Source organism: Bos grunniens, chromosome 6 (genome assembly GCF_055505025.1).
Source record: "Bos grunniens cultivar Pamir isolate PY7600 chromosome 6, Bosgru_T2T1.0, whole genome shotgun sequence".
Classification (NCBI taxonomy): domain Eukaryota; kingdom Metazoa; phylum Chordata; class Mammalia; order Artiodactyla; family Bovidae; genus Bos; species Bos grunniens.
In genome coordinates this window covers 25,057,421-25,075,508 of record NC_141170.1, presented here as the reverse complement: position 1 = coordinate 25,075,508, position 18,088 = coordinate 25,057,421, and the positions used below count along the sequence as shown (strand labels likewise).

Genomic DNA, 18,088 nt, shown 5'->3' with positions numbered 1-18,088 from the left:
TTTAAAATTATTTTACTAGATCTTCAAATTTTAACTCTAGTTGAGCTAAAAAAAATCCTGCTAAAATTCTTCATACATGATAGCCACTAATGCTCATCTGAGTTAAAGACCATGTTCTGTACTGTAAGCAAATTCAAATGGACTCTTCAGTTCTTTTGTTATATTGGAGTTTTGTTTATTTTTAATAGCCTGCAATGAATAACACATCCTTGTGAGATATTGGACGGAGGTTTGGTGCTTGTTAGTAGGAATTTCCATTATAGTAGTGTTTGTTTTCATGGAATCACACTACATTCTTTCCTAAATAAGACCTGAAATTGAACATTATTTTAAAAATTAAACCAGAATTGCAGTTGAATTTGAGGATAAGTCTCTTAAGTTTTTTCCTAATTGAATTCAAGCTCAATAAAGCCAAATAATACTAAATATAGTCAATTAAAAGTAAAACTGAATACCGAGTTTATCTGTATTCAGCTCGCTCATTGCTTTGCACGCACGGTTAACTGGTTTTTCATGGAAATTAATTTTGTCACCTTTGCGAACTTTATCCATTCTTTGAATAATTTTTGGTCTCAGTTTCCTTTAGTGTTGAGGTTTTTTAATTGCCATTTTCATCACAAAATTTGGGATAATTAGTTTTAGTCTGAAAGGTTTTCAAAGAACATTTCTTCATCACAAATAAGAAAAGTTTCCCCTGAAAATGTTTATTTTTATTAGTGGGCTTTACTTTATTTCTGCTTTCATAATGAATCATAGCTTCTGTATACTATGGTCAAGTTACCTAGGTATGTCCCCTACCTCTATTTGCTTACCAAAGCATCTTGGAAAAACAGACAGACCTTTCACCTTCCCCAGCTTTTTCTTCTCACCCCCACACGATCTGTTCAACAGCACTGGCAAAACATTTGTGTTCTTTAAACATGAAGACAAACGATTAACCTGTCAAAAATGTTAAAACAGAGTACACCAGATGTGCATTAGAACAAATGAAGCTTGTTTTATGCATTTTTAGAGCTTATTCAGATTCTTGTTTAGGAACATTTGATTCCCCTTACATCCAACAAAAGATGTAAGGGTAAAGTAGGAATTACGTTTTGAGCAATGGATGGAATTAAAAAACAAACAAACAAGCCCCTGCAGCTGAGCTCATTAGTTTCCCATTTTGTCTTACATTTTGTCTTTGTAATGGGAGTGGGTGTAACTAACTTGGCTGGACTGAATGTGCACATTTTGCAGCATGTTTAATGCTGCAGTTTTGTTTTATTTTAATTGCTTACGTAACTATAAGCAAGTTCTCTTTTTTTTCCAATGCACATTTGGCATATTTTCTTAGTATTTCTTTTTTATCTCATTAAAAAAAAGACATTTAAAACTTGCTTTTCAAAATTTCTTTGGAAGAAATTGGGTTTCATTTTCCTTGTCAACTAGCTTCCCCCCAGTTCCCTGCCACAATGTTAACTCTAACATTTTTTCATATCTAACATAGATATATACATTTTATTGATATTTTAAAAGTTTTCTTTATTCCTAATGTTACTAACATTTACTAAACAGAAAATACTAGTGTGAAAATATCTTGACTTATAAAGCATACTAAGTTGTTGGCAGGTAAGGGACATGATTAGAAAATTGGACCCATTACTGTGTGTTCCTCTTAACACATAGCTCTTAGAACTGAACATCAGTGTTGCAGTTGGGAGTCTTGTCAAAAGGATATTCCAGCAGGCTTGTCTATAGAGTATTCACATCTACTGAGTAGGGCACTGCTTTCTGTAAGGAAGTTGCTTTTGTATTGTATTTGAGAGTAATGGATGTAAAATGATTGAAATCTAATGTCAGTTATTTTTAGCTCATAGATCAACATGCTGTACTTAAGAGTATTGCTTGCATTATTGAAACAATTAGAATTCTTTGGTCATATGAAGAAAAATGATAAAGCAAATGGAATTTGTGCAGGGTAACAAATTTGAAATTTTTCTAAATTTCCCTCTCTCGTGTACTAATAATTTAAAACTATTTATGTGTGAAAGATTCCAGTGATGATTAGGTATGATTATTACTGCTATAGATGAATTAGTGATGTATTACAACTGGTGCTGTTGATCTTCTTTATTTCCCTTACTCCAGCCATAGTTGCTTCCTTGCTGTTACTCATACACACCAAGTTTTCTCCCTTCTCAGGTCTTTGGATTCATTGTCCTATCTGTCTGTAATGCTTTTTACTAATTTGTCTGGCTCACATTCTTATTCAAGTATCACCTAGATGGAGAGACCTTCTGTGACCATTCTATTTAAATATTAATCTCCACTTCCCATTACCACTAGATTTCTCATTATCGTATTTTTACCTTCTTTCTTTTAAGGCTTATCAATCTTGGCATCTTACATTTTTAATTTGTGGGTGTGTGTTCAATTTCTTCCATTAGCATAAGGGCGTTTTTGGTTTTGTCCACTAGTATAGTCTCATGACCTAGAATAGCATCTGGCACATAGTAGGTACTCAACAAACATATGTGTCAAGCCTTGAATGTGATGGCTGTGAACAAGAGAAAGTCCATACGGGTACAGAGTGAATAGTTTTGTTTTCTGCACTAGACAAGCTGACTTACTAAGCATTTATTTTTAATTTAATTAACTCAGATTTCTCTAGTTAAAGAAATAGACCAAAACAAAGCACATAACCTCAAAACCTTTATTTGTTTCCACTGTCCTTTATAGCAGTGATCTTACTTCTTTCTGTTGTCTCATACCAAGTTTCTCAGGCATGTCTCTTTAGTGATTGGCTGTCTCTATTTCCTTTCCAATTGTTATTCTTCCTTATATACTTTTCTCTCATAACTCAGCTCAAATGTTGCTCTCACTACTAATCTCTGTTCTTTCTTTTGTCACATTTAAAGGTCTCTTTTTAATTTTCTCTTTTTCTTGATACTAATTTTTACACTGTACAATATATATATTTTTTATTTTATTTTATTTTTAAACTTTACAATATTGTATTGGTTTTGCCAAATATCGAAATGAATCTGCCACAGGTATATATGTGTTCCCCATCCTGAACCCTCCTCCCTCCCCATACCATCCCTCTGGGTCGTCCCAGTGCACCAGCCCCAAGCATCCAGTATAGTGCATCAAACCTGGACTGGCGACTCGTTTCATACATGATATTATATGTATTTCAATGCCATTCTCCCATGTCATCCCACCCTCTCCCTCTCCCACAGAGTCCAAAAGACTGTTCTATACATCAGTGTCTCTTTTGCTGTCTTGTATACAGGGTTATTGTTACCATCTTTCTAAATTACATATATATGCATTAGTATACTGTATTGGTGTTTTTCTTTCTGGCTTACTTCACTCTGAATAATAGGCTCCAGTTTCATCTACCTCATTAGTACTGGTTCAAATGTATTCTTTTTAATGGCTGAGTAATACTCCATTGTGTTTATGCACCACAGCTTTCTTATCCATTCATCTGCTGATGGGCATCTAGGTTGCTTCCATGTCCTGGCTATTATAAACAGTGCTGCGATGAACATTGGGGTACACGTGTCTCTTTCCCTTCTGGTTTCCTCAGTGTGTATGCCCAGCAGTGGGATTGCTGGATCATAAGGCAGTTCTGTTTCCAGTTTTTTAAGGAATCTCCACACTGTTCTCCATAGTGGCTGTACTAGTTTGCATTCCCACCAACATACACTGTACAATCTTAACACTTTTTTTTCCTAACTACTCCTCCTTTGTCTTCCCTGCCTCCTTACATTCTACTTTCTTTATCCCTGTCATATTCCCTGGTGAAGAAGAGAGAAGGTACATTAGTATGAAATACCTATATGTTAGTGTAGATTATGTTCATTATGAAAATTAAATAGAATTAGGAGAAGAGAAAGGAAAAGAAAGAGGAGAAAAGTAGACAAATGTAAAAGCACAGAGAAAAAAGAAAATAGAGAAAGAAGAGGCTATAACTACATAATCTCAAAGCCCTAAAAATAGTGGGAAAGATTTAATCTTGGGCTATATTGAAAAGCAGAATTAAAGGGTGGCTAGCATAGACCTCCTTCTGTCTTGGCTTTATCTCTCACTGTGACTTTGAAAAAATTTTTGAACATTTTTGTGCCTTTGTTTTTCATCTCCAAAATGGATTTCATGATAACATGTCCCCATGGTGTTTTTATTATAATGTGCAAGAGCTCAGCACAGGCTAAGTACATGATGCATATGACCCTCTGTTACTATTGACTCCCTATAATTCCTAAACTAGCTATGCATGTTCCACAATTACTTTTTTCTTTTTTTAAAAAAGTTTTTCCTAATTATTTTAGAAGTCATTCTTTTTCATGGCTTCATATATCGTTTCTACCTTTATAGCTCATTTATTGAATCAGCATATATTTATTGGGTGTCTACTGTGTGCCAGGCAGTACACTTAGTGCTGAAGATTAAAAGATGAATAGATAGTTCCCAGCTTTAAGGAGATGAAAATTGACAGGTGAGAGATAGTAACAAACTGCTGCTCTAAGATGCAGGAAGTGTGCTAGTAGAAAATGTACAAAGTGCTTAGAGGAATGAGGAACACCTTGTAGAATCAGATTATATAAAGAAGGTAGCAGTGAAGTTGAGACTTTAACCATATATAGGCATTTTCTTTCCTGACATTCATGGGGAGAACATTCCAGGTGGAAGAAATGGCCTGTTCTAACGCACAAAAGTGTGAGTCAGCCAGTTGTGTTCAGAAAATTATAACTAGCTTTCTATCGTTTGTTACGTAACATGCTGTCAGATAGGTCAGTGGGGTTAGCAGTGATAAGCAGTGGGCCAGATCATGGAGGACTTTGTGTGCCATACTATGGAGATGAGATTTTTATCCTCTGTGAAGGTAGGTGCTGTTGAAATCTATTGCTCAGAGGAATGAAATATGATTTGCTTGTTAGAATGACTCTATATGGGAGCTTTGTAAGTGATAGGGTGGTGATGTGAAGATAATGAAATTTTAAGAACAGAGAACAGTGAGGTAGCGAATGCAGCGGGCTAGGGGGAAGAGGAATAAGGGCAGAATCGGAGCAGTAACAGTGACGACGACGAAGAAGGCTGTTGTGGAATAGTGAGGAGGTAAAATTAACAGGAGTTACTAATTAGGTGTGGAAGGTAAGGGAGAGAGGAGTCTTGAATGAGTCCCTAATGTCCTCCTTGAGTAGTCCAGTGAGTATGATTTTAAAGATAGATACAGAGGAGATGAAGCAGGTTTGGGCAGGACAATAACATCGTGATGAGATAGGAAGGATGGAGGTGGGCACAAATCTGTTGTTTTCTGGAAGAAAATGTTAAGATGAAGTAGGCTGTGATAAATAAATGTGCACATTGTAATCTCTAGAACAAGTAAAAACATACACAAAAAGAGGTACAGCTTAAAACTAAATAAAGGAATAAAAATGATATACTAAATTTTTTTCTTGAAAACAAAAGAAAGCAGTGTAGAACAGAGAAACAAATGAGATGAGACAAATAGAAGATGTGTATCAAAATAGAGACCTAAATCAAGCCATATCATTAGTCACGTTAATTGGAAATTGAATAAACATTTCAACCAAGAGGCAGAAATTATAAGACGATGAAAAAACAATCCAATTATATTCTGTCTACAGGAGACACACTTCATATTCATACACACAAAGAAGCTGAAAGGAAAATGAAGAGTAAAAATATACCATAAAAACATTAACCATTAGAGAACTGAGTTGGCTATTTTAATACCAGACAAAATGAACTTTTAAGACAAGGAGTTTACTAGAGAAAAAGATGGATATTCTGTAACAATAACAGGACATGCTCAGCTACAGAGAGAGCCACAAAATACATGAAGCACACACAGAATTGAAAAGAGAAATAAGCTAAACAAGTACAGTTGGAGATTTTAATGTTCTTCTCTTAGTAACTGATAGAACATATATATATAGAAAATCAGGAAGTACATAAAAGATTTGAACAGTACTGTCAACCAACTTGACCTTATTGTAGCTGTACTTAATAAGTGTTTGGTGTACACTTTTCAAGAGTACGTGGAACATTCAGGTTTAGACCATTTGCTGGGTTTTAACACAAGTCTTAATAAATTTAAAAGGCTTGCAATCATACAGAGTTTGATTTCTGGTAATAACAGTTAAGTCAGAAATCAGAAACTGAAAGAAATGCAAGAAATCTCTTTGCTACCCTATGGACTGCAGTACACCAGGCTTCCTTGTCCTTCTCCATCTCCCAGAGTTTGCCCATATTCAGGTGCATTGTAGTCGATGATGCCGTCCAACCAGCTCATTCTGCTACCAATAATATTGGTTATTAGGGAAATGCAAATTCACATCAACATGTTTTCGTTAAAAAGGGAGAGAGAGAGAGGAAAATAATATGTAAGTTCAAAGGAAGGAGGTTTTCTTTGTGATTGTTTTAGGATGGAACTGGTTTAAAAAACTCAAGTATATTAATACATTATTATCTCTGGTCTGTCGCTTTTTTCCAGTTTGTTATTTCTACGTATTGAGTATTCCATCAACACCTTCACTATAGTATTTTTTTTTTTTTATAGTATGTTTTAATACGGAACTCTTCCTTCTTAAGCCCTGTCCTTTCCCACTTCATTATCATTACAACAGCACTGTGATATCAGACTCAGAATGATGAAGTCATTAATTTGTTCATTCTTTCAGCAAACATTTTTCATGTACTCCTTATTAATTACCTACCTGCATTTGGGTGGAGATACTAAGTAGGTGGTTGGAGAGTCTGAGGGAACTTGTGGCCAGAAATATAAATTTGGCAGTTATCAGTGGGTAAATGTTTAAAGCAGTATGTTTAAAGAGATCACTTAAAGGCTGTCCATGGGTGGAAAAAGAGAGGTCATGTGACTGAACCCTCAGGTAGTCCACCTTTTAGAAATTGGCCAAGTAAGGGTAGCTCAGCCAACAGGAATAGAATGACTAACCAGTGAGAATAGAGTTTCAGAGGCCAAGTCATGACTCAGTAGGAAGAGGGGAGACATATTCTGTGAACTACTGTTGACGGGTCAAGTCAGAGGAACACAGGATTATTCTCAGTGGAGTATTAGGGATGTAACTTGATGGAGGTAGGTCTGAGAGAAAGTGGAAGGAAAGAAAGCCGAGACAGAAAGGATGGGCAACTTTTTTGGAAAACTTAGCGTTCTTCAGAAAGTATTAGATGGTTATTGAAAGGCAGTATTTTGTTTTAAGATGGAACATTTTATAGCAAGTTTGTCAGCTGCTGCTGATGATCTGGGAAAGCAGAGGAAGCTGACGGTGTAGAGAGAGAGAGGGGTGGTGTCGCTGTATTGGTGAGGAGGTATGGGATCCAGTGCTTAGATGAAGAGCATTGGCCTTCATAAGAACACAGACAGTTCATCCATATGATAGGGAGGAAAGCAGGTTTGTAGGTATAGATTCAGGTCAGTCAGCAGGTAATTTTTTTTTTTTAACGTATAACTCCTCTTTTTTGGATTTCATTCTTAGCTAGGTCACCACAGAGCATAGATAGAGTTACGTATGTATGCTAAACAGTAGGTTCTCATTAGTTGTCTATTTTATATGTAGTAGTGTGTATATATATATATACATCAGTCTCAATCTCCCAGTTCGTCCCACCCCATCCCCCTTCCCTCCTTGGTATCCATACATTTGTTCTTTATGTCTGTGTCTCTATTTCTGCTTTGTAGATAAGTTCATCTGTACCATTTTTATACACTCCACATATGTACATTAATATATATAAACCGGATAAGCAACAAGGTCCTAGTATATAGTGTGATAAACCATAATGGAAAAGAATGTGAAAAATACTGTGTGTGTGTATATAGATAACTGAATCACTTGGCTGTATAGCAGTAATTAACACAGTGCTATAATTCAACTGTTACTTCAATAAAAAATGAATTTTAAAAAGTTTAAGGTAAAACTAAAAATATATGTATATATATTTTTATATATTAAATTTGAGTTAAAATGTTTATGATCAAAGGTTAGGAGGGTATAATGTATGTTTGGAGTCTCCTGCATGATCCTTTGAAAATTCTTGATTTTTACCTTGATTCCTTTTTTCTCCTTTGTTTATTCAACTGCATCTTTTTCTCTACCTTAATGGAGGACAAAGTAGCATTAGAATCCAGTAAACTTTCAATTTTTATCTCTTTCTTCATGCCAGCTTCTGTAACCATTGGTTTAGTAATGAGCTGCCTCCAGATTGTATCACTCAGTGAGATATTATTTCTACTGCTAGCTCTTGCTGCTTTTCTAGTTCCTTCCTTATGGTAAGGCAGGTCAGATGAATTTCATGTAAAGGTAAGTAAAATGTTCTTCAAAGATTTCAAGACTCCCCTGTTTCAGCTTTTATCTTGTGTTACTCTATAGGTTTTAATTTGCCATCAATGTTTCTAAAGTTTGATAAGCATCATCATTGTATACACTTATTTATTGTTTATTACTGTGGAACAATAATATCACAGATTTAGTGCCTTAAAACAACGCACATTTCCTGTATCAGCGTCTGTGTATCAGGAATGTGTGTGCAGCTAAGCTGCGTTTTCTGCTTCAGTTTCTCAGAGCTCCAGTCGGGGTATCAGCTGGAGCCATGGTTTTGTCTGAGGCTTGACTGAGGAAGATTTGCTTCCAGATTCATATGGCTTTTTGGCAGAATCCAGTTCCTTGCAGGTTTCTGGACTGAGGGTCTCAGTTTCTTGGCTCATGGCTCTCTCCATATGCCCCCGACAACATTGGATCTTGCTTCTTCAGAGCCAGTAGGGAGAGAGACTCCTTCAAGATAAGCATTGCATTTTTATGTCATGTAATCAGTTATGCATAATCATCATGTCTCTTGCCTAGAAGCATGTTGCAGGTCTCATCCACACTCAAGTGGGAGGGTATCACACAAGGGCATGAACACCAGGATATGGGTCACCATAAAGTCTGTTTGCCACAAATCATTTTTTATATCTTAACTTGGATTGAATGTTTCTCTTATTTAGTAATTTTTGCTACTTGTATAGATATAGTGATAACTTTGGATTTCTTGTTTTTCTAACCAGATTCCGTTGGCCGGGACATCCCCAAAATGCTTGAATTATTTAAAACTGGACTTGAAATTAAGGTAGATGAAGAAAGGGAGAACTTTCTGGAGACAAAAATAGCAACAGTAAGTTATAGTGAATATTATTCAGTAACCCCTTTCTTTTTTATTGAAGTGATTCATTAATAATTTATAACATATCAGTCCTTTGAACTTGTCCTTGTCACTGACATTAGGAGTGGCACTAAATATATATATACTTTTTTTGTGGGTTGAATTCATACATTTTAATGGTGCCGTAGAAGTCCTTTTCTAGAGTTACGTGCTACTCTCTGACATTTTCTTATACTTTGCCTTATTTGTCAACTCTGTGTTATTTTTGCTCTCTAATATTTTAAGCGTTTTGGGAGCTGGGTCTAGATCTTATATATACCTTATAGGATATTGCATAATGCTGAGTCTGTAGTAAATATTTAATACTACCTTAAGGGAATTGAGTAATTTGATTTTAATAAATTGTTTCTGATTATCCTTGCTTATGTTTTAAAAACTGCCCACTTACAGAAGATGCTGAAATTAATTTCCAAAATCATTTTTGAGACATTAATATAGATAAGTCAGATTTATAGAGGACTGTGTTTTGAAACATAGTTTTTGCTAGTATTTTTTAATACTACAGAATTTCTAACATACCTATTTAATGTATGTAATTTTTTTCCTATGCAATAACTATAATAATATTGTTAGCCAAATTTACACGATGTTAACCAAGTGCCAGGCACTATTCTAAACGCTTTTCATATGTTCTTTTAATCCTGAACCCTATGAGAGGTGAATTACCATCTCTGTTTTATAGATGCAGGGATAGAAGCCCAAAGAGATTAAGTAATTTTTCTAATGTCTCACAGCTAGTATGAGGCATACTAGGTATTTGAACCTCAGGAGTCTCAAGAGTCCAGGCTCTTTAGCCTTACACCATCTTGCCTCATAACTGGAATTACTTGAAGAGCTGTTATTCCTCCTCCCATGCTACTCCTGAGAGCAATTCTACATTAAAGCCAACAGCTAGAAGTCCAAGGTCATGAGCTGAGCGTATTGCAGATCATCAAAAATATATAAAGGGCCCTTCGCTAATTTTATGGAAGGAAAACTTGGTGCAGAAAGGGGGCAACAAGTTTATTCCAGTCAGGGATTGGGAAACCTCTTATCACCTCCATTATCATCAAAGCTTAGCTCTAATTCATTTGGCACTAGCTCTACTGGAATCTGATGTTGGAATTTTCTTGTTCCCGAAAGGCCCTTGGCTGTGCATCTTCTTTCTCAGGGATGACAACATTGTAATATGAAACACAAGCAGAAAACCAAATACAAATTTTAAGATCATATTCTGGAGTTGTAGAGACATAGCTTGACTACCTGTTCTGCTACTTAAAGGATGGCAGGTTTCGGACAAATTTCTTTCCTGTTTTTCAATTTTTTTAAATTGAAGTGTGGTTGATATATAGTATTATTTGTTACAGGTGCCCAATATAGTGACTCACATATTTTAGAGGTTGTACTCCATTTATATTTTTATAAAATATTGTCTATATTTCCCATGTTGTACAATATATCCTTGTAGCTTATTTTATACATAGTAGTTTATATCTCTTTAACCCCTTACTCCTATATTGCCCCTCCTAAACAAGTTTCTTATATCTCAAACTTCCTCATCTATAAAATTTATATAGTAATATCTATTTCATAGTATGGTTTTGAAGATTAAAAACTTTAGAATGGTATCTATCAACTATTGTTACTCTTTTGGTTGGACGTTTTGGGTCTGTAAAGTATCTTTATAAGACTCTTTGTTCCTAGTTTTATCTTTTTCTTAAGTAATGTTTTCAGTATATTTAATAGTTAATAATTTATGTATATATCCTGACTCAGTGTATAATAAACCATGGCATGTCATTCATTCTTTTTAACAAATATCACAGTGATTGAGACATGGGCTTCAGACCAGACTTACCTGGGTTTTTTAGAGATATAATGCTTTTTTTAATGAAAAATAAATTAATCTGTGCTTAAATAGAATCTTTTTGAGTACTACTGAAATAGTATAGTAGAGTAGGATGTTTAAAGAATGGTTTCATAGGTGTGGATTCAAATCTTAGTTCTGGGTTAGAACTGATCGAACTTTATGAGCCTCAGTTTCCCCCCTTTCTCTATTTTCCCTATATATAACATGATGTTGTTGGTATATACTTTCTAGATTAGGAAGGAATGGATGAGATAATGACCTAATAACTATAAAAATAAAAATTCTAGGCTTCCCGAGGTGGTGCTAGTGGTAAAGAACCCGCTTGCCAATATAGGAGACATAAGAGACATGGGTTTGATCCCTGGGTTGGGAAGATCCCCTGGAGGAGGGCATGGCAACAACTCCAGTGTTCTTGCCTGGAGAATACCATGGACAGAGGAGCCTGGCGAGCTACAGTCTAGGGGGTTGCAAAGAGTCACACACGACTGAGTGACTTAGCACGCAAACACATGCACGCACTTCTGGCTAAGATGGAGTAACAGGGACTTTAATTACACCCCGCCCCAACACACACACCTAAAGCAGTCAGCATTATGTTGATACCAAAACCAGGCAAAGGAAATGACAGTCCATAATGTCATAAATGTAAATATTAAAATTATAAGCTAAACTTTAGCAAATAGAGTCTAGCAGTGTGTAAAAGAATAACATATCATGATCACTTAGGGCTTATCTTAGGAATACAGGTTGCTGCTGCTGCTGCTAAGTCGCTTCAGTCATATCCGACTCTGTGCAACCCCATAGACAGCAGCCCACCAGGCTCCCCCGTCCCTAGGATTCTCCAGACAAGAACACTGGAGTGGGTTGCTGTTTCCTTCTCCAATGCATGAAGGTGAAAAGAGAAAGTGAAGTCTCTCAGTCATGTCTGACTCTTAGCAACCCCATGGACTGCAGCCTACCAGGCTCCTCCGCCCATGGGATTTTCCAGGCAAGAGTACTGGAGTGGGGTGCCATTGCCTTCTCCGAGGAATACAGGTTAGTTTAATACTAAACAATCACTGTAATTTACCACATTTGTTTGTTGTTCAGTCGCTAAGTCATGTCTGATTCTTTGCGACCTCACGAACTGCAGCATGCCAGGCTTTCCCTGTCCTTCACTATCTCCCTGAATTTGCTCAAACTCATTGAGTCCGTAATGCCATCCAACCATCTCATCCTCTGTCGTCCCCTTGTCCTCTTGCCCTTAATTTTTCCCAGCATCAGGGTCTTTTCCAGTGAGTCAGCTCTTTGCATCAGGTGGCCAAAGTATCGGAGCTTCAGCTACAGGATCAGTCCTTCCCATGATTATTCAGGGTTGATTTCAACTAACTAAAAATCAAGTCATGTGATCATCTCTGTAGATACAGAGAAAACATTTGACAGACTCCAACACTCCTTCCTGATTAAAAAGTCTCAGCAAACTAGGAATGCAAGTTAATGTCTTTAACCTGGTAGAACATCTAAGAAAAATCAACAGCTGATATCATACATAGTAATGAAAGGCTGAATGCTTTCCTCCCAAGATCAGGACCAAGATACGGATATCCACTCTCACCAGTTCTTTTCATTGTTAATCTCAGGATTCTAGGTAGTATATTCAGGCAGAAAAAAAAAGACATCCCATTAGAAAGGAGGAATAAAACTGTCATTTTTCACAAGATGACATGATTCAGCTACTAGAACAAGGAAGTGAGTTAAGTAAGTTTCAGAATACAAGGTTAATATATAGAAATCAGATTGCTTCTATATAACAGCAATGAACGTTTGGAAATTAAAATTTAAAACTAAGGAATGTCAAAGTATTATTAAATAAGTATGAAATACTTAGGGATAAATCTGACAAAAGATAAAACTCCATACACTGGAAACTTCAAAACATCATCAAGAGAAATTAAATAGATCTAAGTAAATGATAAGATGAACCATCTTCATGGATCAATAAACTTAATATTGTGAAGATGTCAATTGTCCCTAAAGTAATGTATAGACTGTATGGATCAAAATCCCATTAAAATTTTTTGTAGAATTGACATGATTCTAAAATTCACGTGGAACTACAAAGGACTTAGAGGAGTCAAAATAGCCTTGACAAAGAACAAAGTTGGATGGAGATCTATCTGACTTCAAGATTTAAAAAGCTACAGTAATTTAGACAATGTGATATTGATGTCAAGAAACAAAACAATCAGTGGACTAGAGAGAAGAAAAAAAAGTATAAAACACGTATGGACAACTGATTTAAAATAATGTGCAGAAGCATTTCTAATGGCAAAGCAGTAGACTTTTCAACAAATGGCACTGGAACAATTAGATATCTATATGAGATAAAATGAACTTTGATCCATACTTCATACCATACTTAATTACCTCAAAATGTATCAAAGACCTAAATATAAAGTTTAAAATTATAAAACTTATAGAAGAAAAAGTTGGATTAGGGAATAATGTCTCAGATATAAACCAAAAGCATGATCCACAAAAATAACAAATTGGTAATTCATACTTTTTAAAAATTAAAAGCTTTTTCTCTTTAAAAAAGCTATTAAGAGAATGAAAAAATAAATCACAGATTGGGATAAAATACTTGCAAATCATCTCTCTGATAAATCCACAATATATAAAGAACTCTTAAAACTCAACAATTAAACAGTCTAGTTTTAAAAGTCAGAAGATTTGGAATACCTCATAAAAGTATAACAAACACATGGCAGATAAATGACAAACATTGAAATATGCTCAGCATTATTAGTCATTGTGGAAATACAAATTAAAATCACAATGAGATATAACTGCACATCTACTAGAATGTCTAAAATTTAAAAAACTGATCATACCAATGTTGGTGAGGATATGGAGTGACTGGAATGCTCATATGTTGCTGTGGGGATGTAAATGGTGAAATCCGTTTGGCAAACTGTTCTGTAGTTTAACAAGTTTAATCCACCTACTATATGATCCCAGCACTTCACATTTAGATATTTGCTCAGGAGAAATGAAAGCATATGCTTAGATGCAAAGATTTATAAACAGATGCTTATATCAGATTTATTTGTAATAGCCAAAACCCAGGAAACATATCACATGTCCATCAACAGGTAAATGTATAAACAAACTTTGTTATTCTATACAATTGAATTTTCTTTCATAATAAAAAGAAACATTGATACATGCTCTAACATGAATGAATGTTTAAAATATTGTGCTGAATGAAAAGGGCATACAAAAGTACATACTGTGGGATTCCATTTATATAAAATTCTGACAAATACAAAGTGATATGTAGTAACAGAAGGCAGCCTGGGAGTTGCTTTAGGGACAAGGTGGCTGGGATGGGGTGGGAATGAGGGATGACAAAGGAACACAAGGAATTGGGGACATGATTGACATGACTGTTATCCTGACTGGTGATGGTTTCAGGAGTATGTGAAAGTGTTAGATGCTCAGTCGTGTCCTACTCTTTATGACCCCATGGACTGTAGCCTGCCAGTCTCCTCTGCCCATGAAATTCTCCAGGTAAGAATAAAGGAGTAGGTACGCTTTCTTTTTTTCTAGGGGATTTTCCCAACCTGGAAATCAAACCCAGGTTTCCTGCATTGTGGGCAGATTCTTTACCATCTGAGCCACCAGATAAGTGTATATGTATGTCAAAACTTGTTAGATTGACACTTTAAGAGTGTGTAGCATATCTCTTGGAATACTGTTTAGCAGTTAGAAGGAACAAACTATGGATACATAACCATGATGTGGATGAACATCAAAAACATGCTTAGTGAAAAAAAGCAGATGCAGGAACCACATTTATGTGAGATGTCCAAAAAAAGGGGTGAAACTGTAAAGACAAAAAGATTAGTGGTTGCCTGAGGCGAAGGGGTGGGCAAAACAGGCATTAACAGTAAATGCACTTCAGAGATCGTTAGTTTGAAAACTGACTTATGGTGTTGGTAGAAAAAATTATTTAAAAAGTCATTGAATTATGATTTAGAAAATGGTGAATAATATAATATGCAAAATATGTCTCTAAAGTTATCAAGTAAAGATTTGATAAAGATTATCAATAAAGATTTAAAAGGGAGTAAAAAATCTGTCTGTGATTGTATCTAATATAACTATTCCATAAAAATATTTATTATTATAATTATCAGAGGTAACAGACTTTAACAGAAAATCTTTGAAAACCCAAAGCACAGTAATATATCTTCCTTAAAAGTCTGAGATTTCCACAGGTGATGTCATTGTATAGTTGGAAATACTAGAGGTTTATTTTTTTTGTTGTTTTGTTGTTATTCCTTCGTGTGATACAAGGATTGGCTTTAGAATGAACGAATGGATGAAAGGGCACTGACAGCATTACATGCCCGTTAGGGGTCCGCTTCGTTTTGGATAAAAGGAGGCTATCCAGAGCAGAGTTCACAAACTACATATGGCCCATGGACCAAATCCAATTGTGGCTGTTTTTTTAACAGACCCGTGACCTAAGAATGATCTTTAACAGTTTTGTGCGTGTGTGTGTGCTAAGATGCTCAGTTGTATCCGACTCTTTGTGATCCCATGCACTGCAGCACGCCAGTCTTCCCTATCCATCACCAACTCCCAGAGCTTGCTCAAACTCGTGTCCGTCAAGTTGGTGATGCCATCCAGCCATCTCATCCTCTGTTGTCCCCTTCTCCTCCTGCCTTCAATCTTTCCTAGCATCAGGGTCTTTTCTAATGAGTCAGCCCTTTGGATCAGGTGGCCAAAGTATTGGAGCTTCAGCTTCAGCCTCAGTCCTTCTAATGAGTATTCAGGGTTGATTTTATTTAGGATTGACTGGTTTGATCTTGCAGTCCAAGGGACTCTCAAGAGTCTTCTCCAACACCACAGTTCAAAAGCGTCAATATATATTATATGTAGTGAATCAATAATTTATAAAAATTTAACTTAAACTAAACTTTTCAAACAATCCTTGTCAGTAATATTGAAAGTAAAAATTTTAATTCCTGAGGTTTCACAAAATGAGAGTCAGAATTAAGAGTGTTGTCCTCTATTCATTATAGGCATGTTTAGTCAGGTGTATTTTTTGACATTACACAGAAAAACTAAACAGTGTCCAGATACTATATATGTCCAGATTCTGTAGCCTAAACCTGCCAGAATAAAGACTTTGAAGTAATTTTCAAAGGGTGTCTGTTAGTATTTTATAACATACCACAAATCCATTTTATGTTAGCTGTGAGGCTGTCAGAAATATGTTTTGTTTTTTCTCTGATAGATTGCTTGTTTGATTTAAGAATCTTGGCCTCCAGCCTACTTTCCCAGTAAGCCAGTCCCATTGTTGATTGGTGTTCTTAACGTGTCCTTTATGATAAGGTAAAAGTTCTTTCTAATTTTCTGTTACTGTTGACTTTCCCATTTTACAGAGGCACGCATAGTGTCTTTATATTTGTCAAAAACTGAAATGTTCTCTGTCTGTCTGCCTTCCTTCACTTTTGTTAATGTTGACTTCTTCACATATTTCAAAATCATATGTGGTAGTGTTGTAGTTAGGTTTCATTTGCTGAGACTGATGGAGATCAAAGATAGAACTTTTCACTAGGAAAAAAAATTCTCGAGCCGTAAAATATGGCACATTAGGACTTGTACTAGGGGCATTTATCAAGAGGAAAAGACATGAACTGTAGTTTAATGGAAAGCGTGGAGTGTGCGTATTTGGTTATTTAACCTCTCATAGTACTTCATACTGTAATAAATTATGACTCCTGTGGCCTATTACGTCCACACCTGAAAGAGCCTATAAAATCTGACCCATGTTTCTGTGTATGTTTTCAAGTAGCAACTAGCTGACTTTTATGTCTGAATCCAGTTTAGTAGAATCTCACATATGTAGAAATCATTACTGTAGTTTTCATCCATTTTAGACTTTGATTTTCAAATCAAGTGTAACCTAGAAATCATCCAGGATTAATAAAGTTAGATGAAGTTTCAGAATAAAAATGTAGATTTGTGATACAATGCGCGATGGACCTTTCAAAGGGTGCAGTGTACTCTAAAATCTACTCAGTTTCAGGTTATGTTTTGGAGCTTTGGCCCTTTTAAATGCTTTGGTGTTAGCACAGTAACTTCATGGGATTTCCGATGATTTATAAAAAGTGTTTAGCTTTCAAAAGAATGTTTCGTGATGACCTGCTATGATTTCAGTCACCTTTTGCCATTTTCATTTTTCACTTCAAAGTAATTCTTTTCAAGTATCCATGTACATACAAGCTTTTTAAAATGACTTTTCACTGCAGTATTTTTAAAAACACCATAAAATCAGGAATCTTGATGGTTTATCTTCATTTTATCTTAGAGCATTGGGGGCTCCTTGGGTTCATATCTCTTTAGAAGAGAAAACTGTAAAGAGAAATTAAATCACATTCATAACATTTCAGGTAAGAAAATAATGAAATATGACAGATTTTCTTGAAATTTATTGCTTAATAAAGCTTATTTAAGCTCTTTTTTGAAATAGCTTAAGCTCTTGTTTGTAAATACCCTCCACATCTGCACATCTTTTTCTTCAGTTTATTTTGAAAAATTTTGAATGAATGGAAAGTTGAAATTATAACCAACACCTATATACTCATCACCTGGATTCACTGATTTTTGTCATATTTGCTTAGAACAACTAGTATACATAGTTTGTTTAAAGTAGTAGATATTCTTTTATATTTTCTGAATCACTTAAAATTAAGTTGCAGAAATTATAATATTTCACCCCTAAATATTTTAATGTTCATAACCTAAGATACTGAAGTATAGTTGATTTATGTGTTAATTTCTACTATATAGCAAAGTGATTGAATTATACATGTATATACACTTTTTCATATTCTTTCCATTATGGTTTATCACAGTGTATTGAATATAGTTTCCAGTGCTATCTCAAATATGTTTTTTAAAGAACTTTTTTTAGTATAGTTTTTAGAATCTATTGCTATTTTTTTCTATCTA

At 35.2% G+C, this 18,088-nt stretch overlaps 1 protein-coding gene across 3 annotated transcripts in view; it reads left to right on the top strand.

The window, feature by feature from the left end:
• The window catches only part of MRPL1 (mitochondrial ribosomal protein L1), a 71,621-nt gene that overhangs the window by 35,234 nt on the left and 18,299 nt on the right, over positions 1 to 18,088 (top strand). For all 3 annotated transcript variants that reach the window (XR_015165262.1, XM_086405186.1, XM_086405185.1), the window contains one exon: positions 9,077 to 9,183. Coding sequence is in view for 2 of the 3 variants with exons in the window: in XM_086405186.1 (XP_086261312.1) it covers positions 9,077 to 9,183 (107 nt within the window). In the remaining variant the exon portion in view is untranslated. The remainder of the gene's footprint in view (positions 1 to 9,076; positions 9,184 to 18,088) is intronic.